Source organism: Amaranthus tricolor, chromosome 2 (assembly GCF_026212465.1).
Source record: "Amaranthus tricolor cultivar Red isolate AtriRed21 chromosome 2, ASM2621246v1, whole genome shotgun sequence".
NCBI classification, from domain to species: domain Eukaryota; kingdom Viridiplantae; phylum Streptophyta; class Magnoliopsida; order Caryophyllales; family Amaranthaceae; genus Amaranthus; species Amaranthus tricolor.
In genome coordinates, this window is record NC_080048.1 from 40,099,090 (window position 1) to 40,118,717 (window position 19,628).

The 19,628-nt window shown below is 30.0% G+C and overlaps 2 protein-coding genes across 4 annotated transcripts; one reads left to right on the forward strand and one right to left on the reverse strand.

Annotated features, from left to right (window-relative positions):
* Window positions 1-418: 418 nt before the first annotated feature.
* Window positions 419-8,117, reverse strand: LOC130806052 (glucose-6-phosphate 1-dehydrogenase, chloroplastic-like). Of its 3 annotated transcripts, XM_057670956.1 has the most exons (11): window positions 7,784-8,085; window positions 4,523-4,710; window positions 4,312-4,406; window positions 4,107-4,221; window positions 3,229-3,434; window positions 2,997-3,146; window positions 2,603-2,723; window positions 2,272-2,501; window positions 1,940-2,140; window positions 1,262-1,534; window positions 419-571 (listed from the first exon to the last, which is right to left on the reverse strand). In XM_057670956.1, exons 1-10 carry the CDS (start codon window positions 8,004-8,006, stop codon window positions 1,282-1,284), a joined length of 1,782 nt encoding a protein of 593 aa, XP_057526939.1. In that variant the 5' UTR covers window positions 8,007-8,085; the 3' UTR covers window positions 419-571; window positions 1,262-1,281. The 3 variants fall into 3 exon arrangements, with proteins under 3 accessions (XP_057526939.1, XP_057526938.1, XP_057526940.1); XM_057670955.1 differs by having other exon boundaries at window positions 419-1,534; window positions 7,784-8,117; XM_057670957.1 differs by having other exon boundaries at window positions 419-1,534; window positions 4,523-4,790; window positions 7,784-8,014.
* Window positions 8,118-10,843: 2,726 nt separating this feature from the next.
* Window positions 10,844-11,518, forward strand: LOC130805809 (uncharacterized). The gene is made up of 2 exons (XM_057670593.1): window positions 10,844-11,306; window positions 11,421-11,518. The coding sequence occupies exons 1-2, from the start codon at window positions 10,844-10,846 to the stop codon at window positions 11,516-11,518; spliced, it is 561 nt and encodes a 186-aa protein (XP_057526576.1).
* The last annotated feature ends 8,110 nt before the right edge of the window (window positions 11,519-19,628 follow it).

Below are 19,628 nucleotides of genomic sequence, written 5' to 3' on the forward strand. Positions count from 1 at the left end.
TTATAAACATTTGATATTATGAAAATACATGACGAGACAAATAAACAAGATCTCACATGACTATATAATTTTTTTTTTCGAATAATAGCTGAAATATGTAAATTACTATAAAATGATTATTAATGTAAAAATTGATTTGAAGCAAGTAATATAAAACAGAGAAAACATATGCAATCGACATATACATCTAACTTATGAGTTATGAGTCAATCAACTAAATAAGCCAACTAATAACTGTTTGCCAAACATGCCAAAGAGTTTAGAGATGCTCATAAACAAATTTCAATAAGATTTAAGTCCATTAATCTTTGAGAATCTCCTATGACGCAATAATAAGAAAAAAATAAATAAAATCGCCAACAATAATAGCGTAACAATGTTAGGGGTAAAAACTACTGGATCCAGATAACGAACAATCTTTACCCAATTATTTTGATTTTTACGGATCCGAACTTGATCCAATTTCAAAAATTAACAAGTCTTGTGGGTAAGGGAAATTGATTTCTTTTTCCAAAATTATTGTTAAGTACGTTCGTTTTTCGAACCGAGTAAGTCGAGCCTGACGGATAACCTGCCCATAAACACCTAAACAAATCAACTCAAAATCGAGTGGACTCAAACAGATGAATTACCAGTATGCACCACAGTTTGACTCTACAAGTCTCAAGCTCACAATACAAATCATATGACATACATAACAATATCCTCCTCCTGAGGCAATGGGAAAGATTGAAACAAATAAAGCAATTTTAACTGAAAAAATAAAAAAAGAGTTTCGGGTAAACTAAATTTCAAAATTAAGCGTCTCCAAATTCAAGCCTAAGGTCAGGTATGTTCGCAGTTAGTAACAGCGAACATAAAATTTAGTAAAAAAAATCAAAATTATTTCTTCGCAGATAGTAACTGCGAACAAAAGGTGACAATGTCATAACTTTAGAAGAGACAGAAAAAGTGGAAATTATGTTTGTTCGTAGTTACTAATTGCGAACAAACTATGTTTTTGTTTTGTTTTTTGTCCCTTCTAACATATGACATTGTCTCTGATAACTGCAAACAAACAATTTTGACTTTTTTGACTAACTTTTTTATTAGCAGTTAATAACTGTGAACAAACCTAACCTTAGGCTAGGACATAAAAACGCTTATTTATGGAATTAAGTTTACCTGAAGCTCATTTTAAAATTTTTTTGTTAAAATTGCTTAATTGTTTCAAATTTTCAGGCAATGGCAGCTTGTAAAATGGCAAAGTGAACATATGTACCAGCATCTTCCTTTTCAAAGTCATGAATCCTCGCCACTAAGATCACCCCATCGGACATTGTGCTTAGCGGCAAGATAATGCGCTCCTACGGGTCCCCTACTACCGTAAGGGTACAACTCCGGTGCTATCCTTTTCTGCTCGAGCTCCTTTAATAGTGGCGTGAACAACGACCAAGCAGCATCGAGCTCATCACTTCTAATGAATAGCCTTCGTTCTCCTTCTATGGCATCCAGAAGCAACCTCTCGTATGCATCCGGTATTTCTCCTCGATACCTTCAATAATTGGAACACAATTTTGTAATAACTTGAGTTACAACAACATTGCATTCATGTCTTTAAGTAACTCCCACCAAGAGTTTTTTTTTTTTCTTTTTTTTTGGTTGGGGTGGGGGTGGGATGTACTCAACCCATACCCCTAAGGAAGTTTATGTGGAAGTTTGGTGACTAGAGTACACCATGTTGAGTGTATGTTGGTTTATTATCGCTCATATTTCCTATTGCATTTCATTTCTAGTTCATTAATTAAGGTTGTATCAGAACAAGAGTCTCCATACGGCTATTCTCGAGAGTTTTACGGATAAAGCTTGAACCTTTAAGCCCTAATCATCAATCATTCCATAGTTCATTAATTTTCTCTAGCAAAACAGTTTGTCAATTTGTGGTGCGATAACGCCTCACCTTGCACTGTAAAGCAAATTAAGGTCACTGCGGTCCAATCTCATGCCAAGTCCAGGAACCTTGTTGTTGATCTTTAAGAAAATTGCTTCATCCGGTTGCACCCGTAGTACAAGCTCATTGGTTGCTTTATCCAAGTCAGTACCGAAATTTGTTTTGTACAAGTTTCCCGGTACATGCCTAAATTGCACTCGGATTTCAGCTCTGCATTTCAAAACATCAAATGAGGTGGGGTTTTGGGGGTACGATGTATGCAACCTACTGTAGTTAGTAATGACAACAAGGTTGTTTAAAAATGAAGTCCGAGTATAAAATTGAAAACGAGGGATGCAAACCTCTTTGTATGAAGAGCTTTTCCCGCTTTCATTAGGAAAGGAACTCCATCCCATCGAGCATTGTCAATGAACAATGCTGCCGCTGCAAAAGTAGGAGTGATACTATTATTTGGCACAGTCGGATCATCCGTATAGCCAGGATATGTTTTTGCTCCTTTGCTATGACCCTTGTATTGACCCACCACGACATCTTGCAGCTGAAGTGGTCTCATTGACCTTAGAACTTTCACCTAGACGTATAAAAGAAACAAAATCACAAATTCACAACTACTTCTCCAAGGAAAATCAAAATTACAAAGATTACGAAATAACAAGAAATAAATAAAAATACCTTTTCATTTCTGATATCCTCGGCATCTAAGCTAACGGGTGTTTCCATTGCGAACAACGCTAGAATTTGAAGAAGATGGTTTTGCATTATATCGCGGATTATTCCATAATTATCAAAGTATCTAAGACAAAAAATGCAATAAAAAAATATTATTTTTTAAGTTTAGGTGGATTTCTTGTGAATACCAGCATATTATCAGGTAAACGCGAGGTGCACACACTCTATAAGCCAAAAAGATACCATCCCAAAACCATATGGCAATACGAGAAAGGGCTCCCTCCAATGACTTATAAAGTGTGCGCACCATCTTTAATTCATCGATGTGGGATAAACCATCCCAACATTATTCTATCTGCTAGAGCTTTATCAAGCAAATTTGGGTTTCCGAACTTACCCCCCTCGTCCTTCGGTACCAAAGTCTTCCGAGAATATCAGCTGGACATTTCTGATGTAGTTTCTTGACCATAAAGGCTCAAAAACTAGATTTGAAAAGCGCAGAACCGATAAATTCTCAACGAGCTCTTTCCCCAAGTAATGGTCAATCCTGGACAGTTCAAGGTTAGACAACATACGCCTTTGCGATGCTATTTTTGAAACCATTGAGAAGGCATCAGACGGAATTATACCTGAATATTTGGTCCTCAGTCAAGTATTGTTTAAAGCTTCTAGTTAATTCACGAGATGAATCTGAATCACGTCCAAATGGTTTTTCAACAATAACCCTTGTCCATCCACTCTCAGAAGAAGCTCGATGGCTAGCACATCGTACCACATCAACAAAAATGTTTGGCGGTATTGAAAGGTAAAATAGCCTACTGGCCAGTCTACCAGCCTACAAAAGCATATTTAGAAGATTTAATTTCCGAATCCTTAATACTTGCATCTCATCCGACTACATGGAGCTACTTCGCGTCTTTGAACAGCATAATTAGCAATAAACTATTACAAGAAGAAAAATGCAATATTGATAGCGTAAATACCAAGCTAAACATTAATAAATTACATTGGAATAAGGAAAAACCATACTAATTAGGGCCGGGGGTCGTACAATAAAATGAAAGTGGTTGATTACCGGAGTCGCCCCTCGTGTCAAATACTAAAAAACCTCGAAAAATCTCATACTTCATCCATTTCTTTTAGTTGCAATCATCGTCATTAGAATCTCCATCATGATCTACGATTCTACGATCCTACGATCCAAAAATAGGCAACTGCTCTGGATTTAAGTAGGATCTTAATGTTGGTGGAATCGCGTGATCCTACTCAACTCACGAATTTAGGTGGTAGGATTAACTAGGGTCATAACACGATTTTACGATCCTACGATCCCATTCTACTGATTTCAATCCTACCACTCAACAATCCTACGTAGAATCCCGATTCTAACAACCTTGGTTGCAATTTATACCCAAATATGTAGAACCATCATTGGTAAAATTCTGCAGGCTTAAAACTGAACAAGTACTTTCTAAATAAAAAATAAATGCGTAAAGAATGGAAGTACCTCTTTTTCTTTAAGCTTACGGTCCAATTCAGCAAAGTCTTCCTCGGAATTATACAGACCGGAATGGTAAAAACATCTCTTCAAAAATTCATTCATTTTATCTTCACAATTTTCCCTGTAAAACATCGGGGTTAGTAAATAAATACCGAGTACATGTTCATAATAAATTAGGCAAAGCAATACGAGGAATGTAGATATACCGTACCTCTTGTCTACTCTACAGGTTAAGGTTGTGCTGATCAAGTTCCGCAGCTCCTCGTCATTCATCTTTGTTCGTGAATAGCCAAAGACATTGAAGTTCTGCACAATATGATTGCAAGGGACAATCACATACAGTTCTTGTTGCAACAACATATCGAATGCATAAGACTATGAAAAGAAAATATGTATTGAATTTGTATTCTTAGGAAAAGTACCTCGGGAAGAAATCCTTCATAATAGAGAGCAAATATTGCAGGAAATATCTTCTTTTTGGCAAGATCTCCCGAGGCACCAACTACAATTATGCTAAGTGTGGGCTCTCTAACAAATTCCAAAGTGGGAAACGACTCGAAATCCTCTTGTGGTTCAATGTTTTTTGCAACATTTGGAGTAACAAGCATATCTGCATGAAGCCCAAGAGATTCAGCATTTGAGGGTGAAAAATGCCTAATAGATTCATATAAAGCTCTATGAATTCCCGCGCTGCATGAACATTCATATTGAAAGACTAGTTATTGAGAAGAATCAAACACTTGTGTTAAGTTTAACTGGATTTATTATCAATGCCAGCATATTATCGCGAAAACATGAGGTGCACACACTCCATAAGCCAAGAAGATACGAACCCAAAACCATAATGCAATGGAAGAAAGGCTCCAATGACTTATAAAGTGTGCACAACATCTTTAATTTATTGATGTGGGATAAACCATCCAACAACTTGTCTCAATCAGCAAGTTATGCTTATATTGATGGCATAGATAGAAGTGTAACAATTATTGTAACATATACAATATGAGAGGTAGCTTGTGTACTTTGCTCCCCAAAGAAGGTTGAGAAGATTACATGAATTCCCAATATAGACAGGATATGTGTCAGTTCTGTTACTCGTGACATGAAAACCATGACAAAAATCAACCTGGGTCATATGCTTTCCTAAGAAGGATTAAGAATTTAGTTAATTGTCCATGGGGCCAGAGGTTTTACTTAGCCTAATATGGTTTTTTTTGGCGAACTTCAGCCTGCTTTCAGGAAGTTTTGTCAAATAAGTTAGGCTATTAACACTGGATTTTTCGGTTCCTGCTCATAATTGTCTAAGAATCCAAAACATCTGATGCTTGAAGGGTTGTTGATAACCAGGAAACTCCGCAAGATAGCCCTTGGGCGAAATGAAGTCATTAATAAGATGTATCATTAAGCTATAAAATCTTCTGAATATATCTCCAAGTAATAAATTTCATACAAAACAAGTAGTTTGCTTAAAAATCACAATAGTGTGTTCTAAGAAAACAACAGCCTGAACATATTGGAGCCTTAGACCCAAAAAAAAAAAAAAAAAAAAAAAAAAAAAAAACTCTTGCAGTTAAAAAAATTAGCCGCCTCCCTTTTTTCTCTCATCTCTCTCTAAAAAAACCCTAATCTCCATAGTTGATTTGTGGCTATCATCAACCAAAAGTTGATGGTAAGCCCCTAATTTCACTATTTTAAGCTTTTTTTTAATATGATTAGAATAGATTTTTGTCCACTGTTCTACCCATTCATTGGGTTGATTCTACCATATATTGGGTTTTAATCTCTCTCCTCGTGAGAGTTTTGGTTATGAATTTTGGTCTGTAGTTGATTTATTGGTAGAGATTAATGTGACAATGCAGCAGACATTAAAATTGCAATTACTATCAACTACATCAAATTCAATTTTATCTCAAGACTACAACAGATCGAAAGACCCCCTCATAGAAGGTTGTATCAAACAGCAATGTGGAAGAGGTTCAGAATTGTCAGATCTCATACACAACGATCGTAGTTTTGTTAATTTAGAATTATTTTTGGTTAAAGTTGTTATGTATTTGCTAATTTTGATCTCTGGTATAGATGTCGTATGACTATTTATTAATAAATCTAGTATTATTCAAAAAAAGAAAGAAAACAACATACTGAACATCTACCCATATGGTCATGTCATAAACTTAAGGAAAGTTGGATAACTGGCTGTCAGTTTATTCATCAAGGCAGGAGGTAATCTTTTACTACAACGACATTCTATTACCCCAATACCATTATACGGCTCCCAACCTAGCTCCAACCTAGGCAGGGTCGTGTATGCAACCTTATTCCTTTGAATGCAACATTAAAATAAAGATTGACACATGATTTAGCAAGTCATTATGCTATAATCCATCATGATCTAAGAACAAAAACTATATATATTTGTCTCCATCAAGAATGGAAACAAAATGATATTAGACACAATCTGCACTTCATATAAATAAATAATATTTTTACTATACAAACAATATGATTCACTATGTTTTATTTTTTTATTCAAGGATAAGGAGAATTGACATCGTAGAATCGAACCCCTATCCAAAAGACAGAAGCGAAAACTTTCGACCACTACGCAACCCATGATTTTCGTATTATTTTATTTTTCAAGGGTAAGGAAACTTGACTTGGTAGAATAAAACCACTATCAAAAGGACTGAAGCGAAAACCTTCCAATCACTAGGCAACCCATGATTTTGCCTTATTTTTTCATTCAACGATAAGGAGAATTGACTTGGTAAAATCAAACCACTATCAAAAGGACTGAAGCAAAAACCTTCAACCACTAGGCAACCCAATATTTTCGTCTTATTTTTTTATTCAAGGGTAAGGAAAATTAACCCCTATCAAAAGGATTGAAGCAAAAACCTTCAACCACTAGGCAACCCAATATTTTCGTCTTATTTTTTTATTCAAGGGTAAGGAAAATTAACCCCTATCAAAAGGATTGAAGCAAAAACCTTCAACCACTAGGCAACCCAATATTTTTGTCTTATTTTTTTATTCAAGGGTAAGGAAAATTAACCCCTATCAAAAGGACTGAAGCAAAAACCTTCGACCACTAGGCAACCCAATATTTTCGTCTTATTTTTTTATTCAAGGGTAAGGAGAATTAACCCCTATCAAAAGGACGGAAGCAAAAACCTTCAACCACCGGGCAACCGACCATTTTCGCCTTATTTTTCTATTCAAGGGAAAGGAGAATGGACTTTATAGAATCAAACCCCTATCAAAAGGATAGAAGCGAAAACCTTCAACCACTAGACAACCTATGATTATCACCTTATGTTTTATTCAAGGGTAAGGAGAATCGACTTGGTAGAATCAAACCCCTATCAAAAGGACTGAAGCGAAAACCTTCAACCACTAGGCAACCCATAATTCTCACCACTATGTCTACTTTACACTCACTAATAAGTCCAAAAACAAAGCTAAATATTAGCATACAAAATTTAAAATATGCACCCTTGATGGCATAGAATGTTCCTCTATCAAAATTATGGTTGGCATGAGCCCAATCTTACAAATTACAAATGGTATCAAATCAGACAAGATGCACCAAGAATCACAACTAAAATTCACATTCTTTAACATCAACTACAACAATCCAAAAACAGAAATACATTATAATCCAACAAAAACAAAATCATTACCATCTTGAAGAGAAATTGCATTTAAATGATGCCCATTTGAAGAATCTGAACTGAAACACCTTGTTTTGTAAATTCTTGAAAGAATACAAGATACCCATTTGGAAGATTGAAGCTTTGAAGGAAAATTAACGGAAGAAGATGGCAGAAAACAAGTCTCATTCTTAGTAAAGGAAGAAACTTTCACTGCTATTGAAGATGAACAAGCACTCAAATGCTGAGCCATGCAATTGGGTTTTTCACTTTTTCTTACTCAAACTAAATGGAAAGATTAGCAGAAAAATGTATAATTTGACAAATATCCTTTTCCAGATTTTGAAAGTGATGAATTTAGATATTTAGAGGTAGGCCCCCTTTTTTTCATGTGATCATGAATATGAGGCTATCAATTTTTCTCACTTCCTCTTTACTCAAAGTCATAAGTCATATGGCACTAATAAAATGTTAGAAATAATTACTTGTAATAATTTAAAATTTTTATGATTTTTTTATTGATTAACTATGAATAATTTAAATTTGATAGTGTATTTGTCTAGAGTATACACGGTAATGAGATGACTTACATCAAGTTTTATTTAAAATTAAAAAAATAATAAAATAAAATGTCGAAAGAAAATGTTACATTTTTTTTCTGATTTTTTATCATTCGTAATTTTTTATGTAAATTTAAAAAATTTACACTAATTTTACATCAATTTTCAATTTACTTTTTTGGTAAATTACTTATTATAGCAGATCATCAAATTATTTGAATTTATTTAAAGTTGTGAATGTGATTATTTATGATTGGATTGTTTTAGGAAATTTTTTCAAAAAAGTTAATATTCCCTAAATAGTCTTACATTCCTTCCCTAAATAGGGAATTATTTATGGTTGGATTATATATATATATATATATATATATATATATATATATATATATATATATTGTCGAGTTTATATTTGTTAATACTATACTCTTAAGTAAATTTCTTACAAATTGATAAGTTATTAGTTTAATTTTAAATTACATACTTACTTAAAGCTAAGTTATGTCATAATTTGCTTTGATAACACTAGTATAAGAAGTATCTTACTCTAAATAATTATTTTTTAATCTTTTTACATATTCAATTAAGTAATTTGAAAATAAATAAAGATTGCATAAATTGATAAGATTTCCATGAATTTGCTTACCAAAAATATCATTTACACACTCTTGTTGTCAATATTATGTCTTTGTTAAAAATTAAATATAAAACAATATTTTTTAAAAATAATGCTATTATGAGATATATGATAAATAATCAATTAACACCACATAGTTCTAGTTTTGGAAGTAATTAACATGATTGAATTAATCATAGTCATTGATTGAAATGATTTATTTGAGAATTATGTAAAATTTCATATGACACTAGTAAATATTATGTTAAATTCAAAAACTAAAATAAAGTAGATGTATTTAAACAAGAATCAAACTAATATCACCATGTAGTTAATAAAAAGCTAAACAGCCACGTGATAATTGTAACCTTTTGCTCTTTATGTAAAAAAAATAAAGTGAAAACAAATGAAAACTTTTCATTTGATTATATAAACTAAAAATTAAATATATGTTAATAAGTGTAATCTTATTTGATTGAGCTTAATGTAAATTTTACTAATAATAATTTGTTATAATTTGTACTATACTTTTAGCTATTATATTACATGTAATTTTTCATTTGTATTTTCCTTTTTACTAGATAGATTATATATTTATGATATGACTAAACATTTTTTTTAAAAATTCACCTCTTGATTCTTACACTCTTAAAGTAAAGATTTGGTTGTTTGTTTTTTTTTTTTTTGAAAATTAAAAATGTGGTTGTTTGTGTCCAAAGAAAAAGAAAAAAAAAAAAGACTTGGTCATATTAAATTATTAATGGTACAAAATTCCAAGTCAATAAGTCAACAATCCAAATGGTTGTGATATTATGTGAAATGAGCCCTCTTAAGACTTGGGCTACATTACGAGGCTCATATTTTAGTTGGTTTATAGCTTGACTATGTCTACCGTTGACTTGGAATGACTTCTATTCCCATGGAATTTTTTTTTTATTGGATATTGGATAAATATTAGGAACATCGATGGTTAGATGAGAATTGAATTCGTCATTTGTTTATCTGAAAAAGTTAGTACTTGCGTCAATAAAGATATGACTTAATTATCTTTTCATTAACTAATCTTAATTCTTAATTAAATTGAGAATTGAGTTTTATCTCAGTTGGAACATATATTACTTTCTTTTTATAGGGAAGAAATTTTAATTAGGTACTAAAATCTCCAAATTCAATCTTGTGCAACCATCAAGATTGGTCAATCTTGTTCTTATCCTATTTTTAAAGAAGATTATTATAAAAGAACGATTAATATTGCAAAGATTTAATAAAATCACTCCGTAAATAACTTATAGATCTTAGGTTAGTTTTTTTTGCAATTTGACATATGTAATAATCTTAATTACAAATTACCGATTTTAATAGTTACTATAAAATTTTTCATGTTATTTAATGTACTATTTTAACTTTTAATATTTTTAGTTGTGCATAAATTAAAAATAATAAAAAAATTATATTAGGGTGCCTGGTAAATAATTTTATGTCTACTTTTTAATTACCTTTTAACTATTTAATTGATCAAAAAACTAAAAAAATATATTTGATGGTCGAAAAGCTTATTTATAAATAAAAATGAAAATGTTAATCCGATACAATAAAAAATGTTAAGACATGCTCACTACCATCTCTATTATCCAATCCACTTATAACTATATATATACACACACTCCAAAAATGAATTTTCAACCCATTTCATTTCACTCATTCTCCATCACCACTTAACTTCTTTCTCTTATACAAAAAAAAACCCAAATTTCATTTTCATTTAAAATGGAGCAATTAACACAATTAAACATGTTTAAGAGAGTACAATCTCCTTATTTTCCCTCTATCTTATTCTTATGTTCTTCATTAATTTTACTAATCTTAAATTCTTATAAATTTTCTTACAATAATTTGAGTGTATCACTTGTTTCTGATATGAAATTTAGCATAGATAGAAATCATATGTTCCTTATTTGTAATGGGATTTTGGTAATTCTTGTCAAAAGTTCATCTTCAAAGAATAAATCATCATCAAATTCAGGATATTCCGCTCATGGAAACTATGATCATAATGCTCAATTTTCCGATGTTAAAAGTGTAGAAAGTGAAGTTTATGTTCATGATCATAAGTTGATGGATTCAGAATGTGATCATGTTTATGTTGATCATGATGTTGATGTTGATCATGATCTTGATCATGATGTTGATGTTAAAAATGATGGGTTGTCAATTGTTAAGGTGGATGTTACAAGTGTAGAAAGTAAAGTTCATCATGTTCATCATCATAAAATTGATGTTCATGTTGATCATGATCATGATCATGTTTATGTTGATCATGATGTTGATGTTAAAAATGTTGGGTTATCAATTGTAAAGGTGAATGTTACAAGTGTAGAAAGTAAAGTTCATGTTCATCATCATCAATTGATGAACTCAAAATGTGTTCAAGTTTATGATGATGATGATGATCATGATCATGATCATGATGTTGATGTTGATGATGAGGATGCAGAAGAATTGAACAAGAGATGTGAAGATTTTATTAGAAGGATGAAACAGGGAATCCGTTCTGAAAGTAGAAAGGATAAATATGTAGTTGGATTTTCTTAGAATAATTCAATATCATTTGTTGATTAACATGGGTAAATCTAAGATACTAATATAGGATGAGCCCGCTACTAATGTACTAATTTTTGTGTGTGCTGAATCAATTTAAATATCATTATTATTAGATTATATATTATATAGTTTAATATTAATCTAATATTAAATCAAATTACTCAAATTATAACCTAGACAGATCTACAGTCTGAATTTTGTATCATTAATTATATACTTCCTCCAATTCAGCACTAACGTTTCATTTGCTTTTTAGACACTATTCATCTTTTACTCTTAATTTGTATTTTATTATTAATCTATAAGTTAAAACATAGTCATGTGGGATCTTGATTGATTCGTCTCAATGCAAGGATTATTCATATCAACTTTCCATAATTTTTAATAATGCACAATTAGAAATATTAAGGATTGAATAAATGCATTGGATAGAGTGCATAAAGTAAATGAGACATTAGTAGTGAATTGGAGGAATTTTTTCCCAAAATAATGCAATCCTTAAAAGTATTTCCCAATTTGCAAAATATTTCCCTGATTACTGTCCACGTAGGACAGTTGGGTTTATTATTTTTTTTTTATAAAACCGCATCCTCAAATAGCGGTTTAGTGAGGAATACAAACAAAACCGTTACATGAAATGGCGTTTTACAATTAAAAAAAAAATTCCAGGTAAAACCGCCACTGTTGGCGGTTTTATTTGGTTCATAAAAGCACCAAACCGCCATCTGAGATGATAGTTTACTTTAGTATAATTCTTTTTGCTTTGTGTAATAATTTTGAGATTTACCTCATGTCAAAATATAAAGTTAAATTAGTGCGTAGGTAATATTTCTTCATAGAAGTTTTTTTGCTCTAGTAGTAAGCACTTAAGTTGTTAAGCTATGAGGTTATGGGATCAAAACTTGCACCCCACATTTTCAGCATTTTTGTTGCTTTTTTTAAATTATAGAATAAAGCAAACTGCTATCTCAGTAAAATTACCAAATCGCCATCTCAGATAGCGGTTTGCTCTGAATATTTTTTTTTTTGAAAAATCTGTCTGACGTGGACGGTAGATAGAAAATTATTTTTCCCTTTGACGTAAAGTGAAAATTATTATAATATTTTGGGAAAAGATTCGAATTGGAGGGAGTAACAATTTTTTTACTATTTAATTTTTGTGTGAACATTTTTTGTACCTCTGGTGATTTTTTAGTGTATAGTGCAACTGAGAGATTTATTTTGAAGGAACTTCCAACACTTTACTAATTAACTAACACCAATTCTTATTTTAGACCATCTTTACAAAAAAGTCTTAAGTTTAGGCCAGTTTAATTTTTAAATTAAAAAAAAATAACTAAACTTTCTAAATAATGCTTTTTAACTTTTATTTTTCAATTTTCCTTTTTCTTTTTCCTGATAAAACTGCTCATCTTCCCCTCTCAAACTCCATTTGTGGTTTTCAATCTCCATCTTCTTCTCTCAAACTCCATTGTTGTTTTTTCTCTATTTATCTTCTTCAACATTTGCAAAACCATCAAAGTTATGTATTTATATTTCATCATTTTAGTTTTTAAAGCTTTTATTTTTTTTTTTTGGGTTGATTGTGTTATATATTAGTTGGATTTACAATTTTCTGATTTTTTTTTAAATTAAGCTTCATCAATGGTGTAAATAGTGATGTTGAAGAAGACACCAATTTCTACTGTTTGGGGGAAATTAATAAAAGCAATTGTGGTTATAACATAATACATTGGGAATTATAACATAATATATTTGTAATTATAACATAATATATTTGGGTTATAACCATAATATATTTAGAGTTATAACATAATATAGTTGGAGTTATAACAAAATATATAATTGCGGTTATAACGTAATAGATTTGGGTTTATAACAATATATATTTGTGATATAATACTACAAAATTGATATTATAGTAATATAAGCAAATATATTATGTTATAAAACCTCAAATATATTATGGTTATAACCCCAAATATATTACGTTATAACTTCAAATATATTATTTTAACCCCAAATCATAAAAATTAGCCATAATTGTCATCTTCAACATCACTATTTTCCACCATTGATGAACCTTAATTTTTTTTAAAAAAAGAAAAAAATTTGATGTAGTACTAAATGATGTTTTATTTTGCTTGGGAATAGGCAGTTAATCAGAAAACTTTTCATCTTTCAAAAAGAAAGCATTTTTCTGCAGTTTTATTTCAAAAACAACAGTTTTTTAAAAATTAAGATATTTACTAAAGAAGGAAAGTGGGTTGGGCTCTTGAGAGCCGTCTTTAGAAAAGACGGTCTCTCAAGAGAGAGCCTAATTAACTAATAATTCAGGATATCAATTTAAAATGTAAATCAACACTTATTTTTGTATGTATGCTAAAATCAACTCAACTATCATCATCTACAATAATATTACATGATCCAATACTAATAATAAATAATATGACCTAAATCATGTTCTAAATAGCCCATAATATTTGTTCGGGCTATACATTTTGTTACATCATATCAAAAGCTATAATAAGAATCATTTGTCAATTGTAAAAAACTTCTTTCATTTTAGTGTTAACGATCATCAACTTAATTCATTTTCAATTGATACTCGTTTGTCCTAGGATTTTACCATGATTTTCGATTTGTTTGTCTTATCTACTTCGCTATATTTTCTCTTTTCAAAACTATCTAAATGCCCTTACTAATTCTCATTCAGTTTTGATCTGTATTTTTATCATATTTGCAATTTTAAATATTACAGATTAGTTTAGTGATTAAACACTTTTTATTTCCTTTATAATAGAGGTTTAGTTTTCATCGCAAAAAAAAAAAATTAATTTCTCACTCTTCTTGAGAATCTTTAGCTTACCCTCCTCGGAAAAAAAAATATTTTTTGTTTTAGATCTTTCAAAACAAATCACATTAAAAAGAAACATAGAGCATGTTCGAATCAACGTTACTTGGTGGGTAGAGGTCTAGTTGTCAACCTCATTAAACTACTAATGGTTATAAATTATAATGTTTTCAATATAGCTGGAAATACATTATATGTGAGGAGATTTTACATTATTAAAATAGTGGATTGTAGACTAATTCTCCTAATATCATATAGTTTTGAAAAAGAGTAAATCTCATTAAGTATATGTAAGTCAACTCTTATTACTCGTGAATTTGTGGGTTTGAACCCACATGTGCCTCGTAGCAAGTCCACACAAATGAGCTCAAGGGATGGTTATGTGACATATTGTCACCATTTAATTTATTTAACCAAACAATGACAAATATTTTTTGTATAGAGATATTATTTCAGCCTCATTAAATCACTAATTGTTACATAGAAGTGTAGAACACACCCATAATCAAGTAAAAATTATAATAAATATTCAACAACTCGTCTTATATGAAAACGTCTCACCATGAGACGACCTATATAATTATTTTATTTCTCTAATGAACATTTTAAAATTGTTAATAATTATAAGAATTATATATGGATTAGCCCAATAAAAATAGTCTCAACATAAAAACTTCTTATTTAAAAATTTATGAATATTTAAAGTGTGAAATTCAAAAGAAGCAAAGACGCGTATAAATGTGTTCAAACCCAATTTGCTATCGTTTTCGAAATTACAAAATAAAATAGGAAGACTTGAAGTCAATAGACTCATTACCCTTAGAAAACGGAATCAAGTTTTAATAAAATCAATACTTGTGGAATTTTTTAGGCGTGGGTTCTACAACAATTATGAAAAAATAAATTATTAGGTAGTATGCTACATCCACAAAATATCAATATCAATATCAACATTTATTTTTACTTTTCTTTGTTAATTTTCTTATAAAATTATAAAGATAAAACTATTAAAAAAAATTAAATAGAAGAAAAAAAATTAATATTATTAATAAATAATTTATATGTGATTGATGCAATCTCTTTATGGGTATAAGTTGCCGGCTTCATTTCTTCCTCAGACCCTGATCATAATTATTCCACTTTATAACAAAAATATTAAGTATTATTAGGGGCGGAGTAAAAATTGTTAAATTTTTTTAAGGTCCTGTGCAATTTCAAAAATTACGTTCTTTTTCTAATAACATTGTATCTCTAAACACGTAGCACATACAACATAATTTAATATTAAGAGCTGAATCCCAAATTTTTTAAAGCCCCATACAATCAAACATGTTGAATATACTCATAACCTCTCCTTTGAGTATCATATATTAATATCAAATTTATAAGAGGGGAAAAAGTAAATACTTCTAATTATTTAGACAATAAGTCCAATGAATGGGTCCTCTAAGATTTAAGGAAAGAAGACTTGAAAGAAGAGGTAGTTTTGGTCTATCTATTTTTATCCAAAAATTTCAAACATTGAGTTTACAAATATTTCTATTTTGATCAATTTTTTTTTTTTAAATTTTGAGTAAGATCTCCTTCCCTTTTAAAAAATTTTAGCTACAAATTTTTAAATTTTTTAAAATTTTATTCACATAATTTTAGTATAGAAGGAAAAATTATAAGAAACTACTTTATCTATAAGTCTATTTGCAAAAAACTATCTTATGTATTTTTGTTTGCAAAAAACTACCTAATGTAATATATTTCTCTGCAAATGACTACCACTTAACAGAAAACATGAATTGACAGTTAAGGTTGAGGGTTCGACCAATTTGAGAGGTTAAGTTGTCTATGTGGAAGTATCTCATTAGTCCTCGTATTTTTAAATAATTAAAAATTAAAACACAAAAATTAACAAAAAAAATTATATTTGACGTCATTTTTACCCATTATAACGATATTTTTTTAAAAAAACGGACGTAGCGATTACCCTAATTGGGTAACTATTTTGAAAATCCGGTTGAAGATATTAAACGTCATTTTTAGCCATCATAACGATGATTTTACAAAAAATGAATGTCACGATTATCCTTATGGGTAACTCTTTCGAAAATAAGTACTTGTTCAGACCGGATTTTCAAAAGAGTTATCCCATAAGGATAATCGTGATGTTTGTTTTTTTAAAAAAATATCGTTATGATGAGTAAAAATTAATGACGTCAAATATCTATTATTTTTTTGTTAATTTATGTGTTTTAATTTTTAATTTTTTAAAATTACTGGACCAATGAGATACTGCCACATAGATAATTTTACCTCTCAAATTGGTCAAACCCTTAAACTTAATGGTCCATTAACGTTTTCTGTTAAGTGGTAGTCATTCGTAGAGAAATATACCACATTAGGTAGTTTTTTGAAAAAAAATAAATTGGATAATTTTTTACAAATTATTGTCGTTTTGATTTCATAGAGATTGCGGGAGTTTTATTTACTTTTCCATAATTAATTAATAAAATTGGTCCACAAGAGCACATTCACACATGACATTGACACGTTTGGGGAAGGAATTTGGTTTTGCTTTCAACCAATGACATTTTTTTCTTTGATGGTTATCGACTTATCCTTTTAATTTTGCATTTATTATAATATTTATTAAAGTAGAAAAAAAAATTGGTTGAAAAATGAGATAAAAAAATTAAAAGAAAGATATAAATGAGTGGTTGAAAATAAGGAGGAAATATAAATTTATTGATGAGATTAAAAAGTATAGCGAGACCATTGCCAATTAAAAAAAATAACGCAAAATTATTAGGATAAATTAAAGTAAAAAATAATGCAAAATTAGGGGACCAAAAAGAGTATCTTTCAATTAAATAAATTTTTTGCGATATAAATTGACCATTATTGAGTAGAAAATAAAAGTTGGTACAAATATTCCTTCAATCTAATCTTACTTGTTTGGCTATATTTTTAATTTGTTGATATTTGATTTATTTTACTATATTTAAATTTTAGTAAATATTAATTGATAATTGGTTGACGCGTGTCAATTGAAGCGTGGTTTAGAAATAAATTTTCAACTTTAAACTATAATCAAATAATGCAATTTACGCTCATACAAAATTTTTATTCAACATTTTGGGGTGTTCGATTAGGAGACTCTTTTTTAAAAAGAACCACATTAACCTTGTTTTGGTAATGAGCTTTTTGACTAATTTGTATATGTAATTGTCTTTTGACTTTTAACTTATTTAATTATAAATAAAAGACTTATTTTTATTTATTTTTAAATAAAAAGTTACTCAAAATAACTTTTTAAATTAGTTTTTAACTCATTTGACTTATAATTTCTCAAATGAAGAACTACCAACCAAGGACTTATATTATCAAACAAGTCAATTAAAGCTGATTTCTACGACCAACTTAATAGTTAATAAAAAAGCAAATGCTATCAACTGATCAGTCAATTAAATCAACTAACAACTAACAATCAATAGTTGACCACTTGCCAAACTCCCACAAATATTTCCTAGTCTCATTCACAAATTTAATTTCTCTTTTCATCTTATCTACATATTCTTTGTTGACCTATTAATACTATTTTCTTCTATTTTCCCAAGAACCAAAAGAATAAAAAAGGAAAATCACGAGTTAACATAACAATTGAAGACTTTTCTTTTTGCACTTGTGACATAGTTTTACTATTCACTACTTAAAAAATAATCAATTTTATCTCCCATTTTAGTGGGAAATTCTGTAAACTTAAGTCTGAAATCATAACATTTACTAAAAAGAATGTAAAATGACACATGTCTTCATTCTATAACTCATGCCATGTGGAATTATTTGATTGGATATCATTGTTCGAATATGGCAATTATTTAAGGAATTTTTTTGATTGGATATCAATGTTCGAATGTGTGATATCAATGTTTGAGAATTACACCTGTCTAATGCATCAAATTGTTACCACTTATATGAAAAATATTTAAATAAGATAACTATATCTGAAAATTTGAAAATAATTATGATAATGATAACTAAATCTGAATAAACATATTTGAATAAGATAAAGATAATATATAATTAAATCATTAATTAAAACTAATATTTTTTTATATTAATTTATATTAAAAAAACGGTATATTGCACGAGTTTTTTAGTATTACATATAATAAAAAATGAATATTAGAGCGTGCAGAGAGCGCATCGTCTGTATCCCATTAACACCAGAGTGCACGGCACCACAAAAAGTCCAAACGTACCAATTGGACACAATTATAATGCATGTGTAAACTATCATGCTTCTACACTTATATATGTGTTTCTCCCTTGCACGAATTTTACTGTATTTTTTTATTTTGATTTGTTATGATATCATCTGTTATGAATTGTGTGACTTGAGTGTACAAAATTAAGTGTACATTTATGTGTGAATTCTTGAGATGAAATCTTATGGAGTAAGTAAATGGGTGAATTAAGATTGGTGTCTTAATGTGTGTGATTGATTGGTGGTGTTTTAAGTGTGGTTTAATTCCTTGAAGTTATGAGGAAATTGATAGAGTATCTTAAACATGGGTTTTATGATGTATGATGAATGATATTAATGAAGAATTTCAAGAGTTTTCAATGCTGCAGAAGATGCCTTGTTCGGGGCATCAAAGTATAGTGCAAGTGCCTTGTTCGAGCGTGTAGATCAGTACGCAACAGAAGACTGCTGGAATTAGTGTTCGAACGAGCGGGTAAATGGCTCGAACGAGCGCCTCAGCTGAAGAGATCAGAATCATCCCCCGTGAAGCTGCTCGAACGAGCAGTAAGTCCAACCTGCTTTGGATTCTTCTGTGTCGATTCAATGGTCTTTGGAGCTGTTACAAGTTGTTCATTTTTTAGCATTAAGAATGTATTAAGTGAGCAATTATCATTGAATGTACTTAGCACTATAAATAGAGAGCTTATTAGTAAACCAAAATACATCAAACACAACCGCAAGCCTAAAAGCACAGCCTTTGTTTTTTATTTCTTACTCAATTGTAATACTTCATTTGTAAGAGTGTTTTGCTCCATTGAAATAATACAAACAAGCAACTACACACCACAGAGGACGTAGCTATCATTGGGTGAACCTCCTTAAATCATTGTGTTATTACGTAATTTTATTTCATCAAACGCATGTTAGTTCATTGAAATCGTTATCGTTCATCAAAGTACTTCGCATCGTATCGGTCTTAGCAATTATTTCATCATCTCATCATTATATTT

Excerpts from the sequence above, each read along its gene's own strand:
- LOC130806052 (XM_057670955.1), bottom strand. The coding sequence starts at position 8,006 with ATGGCTCAGCATTTGAGTGCTTGTTCATCTTCAATAGCAGTGAAAGTT. Across the intron at positions 3,147-3,228 it reads ACTGAGGACCAAATATTCAG|GATTGACCATTACTTGGGGA; the intron begins GTATAATTCCGT and ends TGAACTGTCCAG. Across the intron at positions 1,535-1,939 it reads AATTTGCTTTACAGTGCAAG|GTATCGAGGAGAAATACCGG; the intron begins GTGAGGCGTTAT and ends CAATTATTGAAG.
- LOC130805809 (XM_057670593.1), top strand. The coding sequence starts at position 10,844 with ATGAAATTTAGCATAGATAGAAATCATATGTTCCTTATTTGTAATGGG. Across the intron at positions 11,307-11,420 it reads GAATGTTACAAGTGTAGAAA|AAGAATTGAACAAGAGATGT; the intron begins GTAAAGTTCATG and ends ATGAGGATGCAG.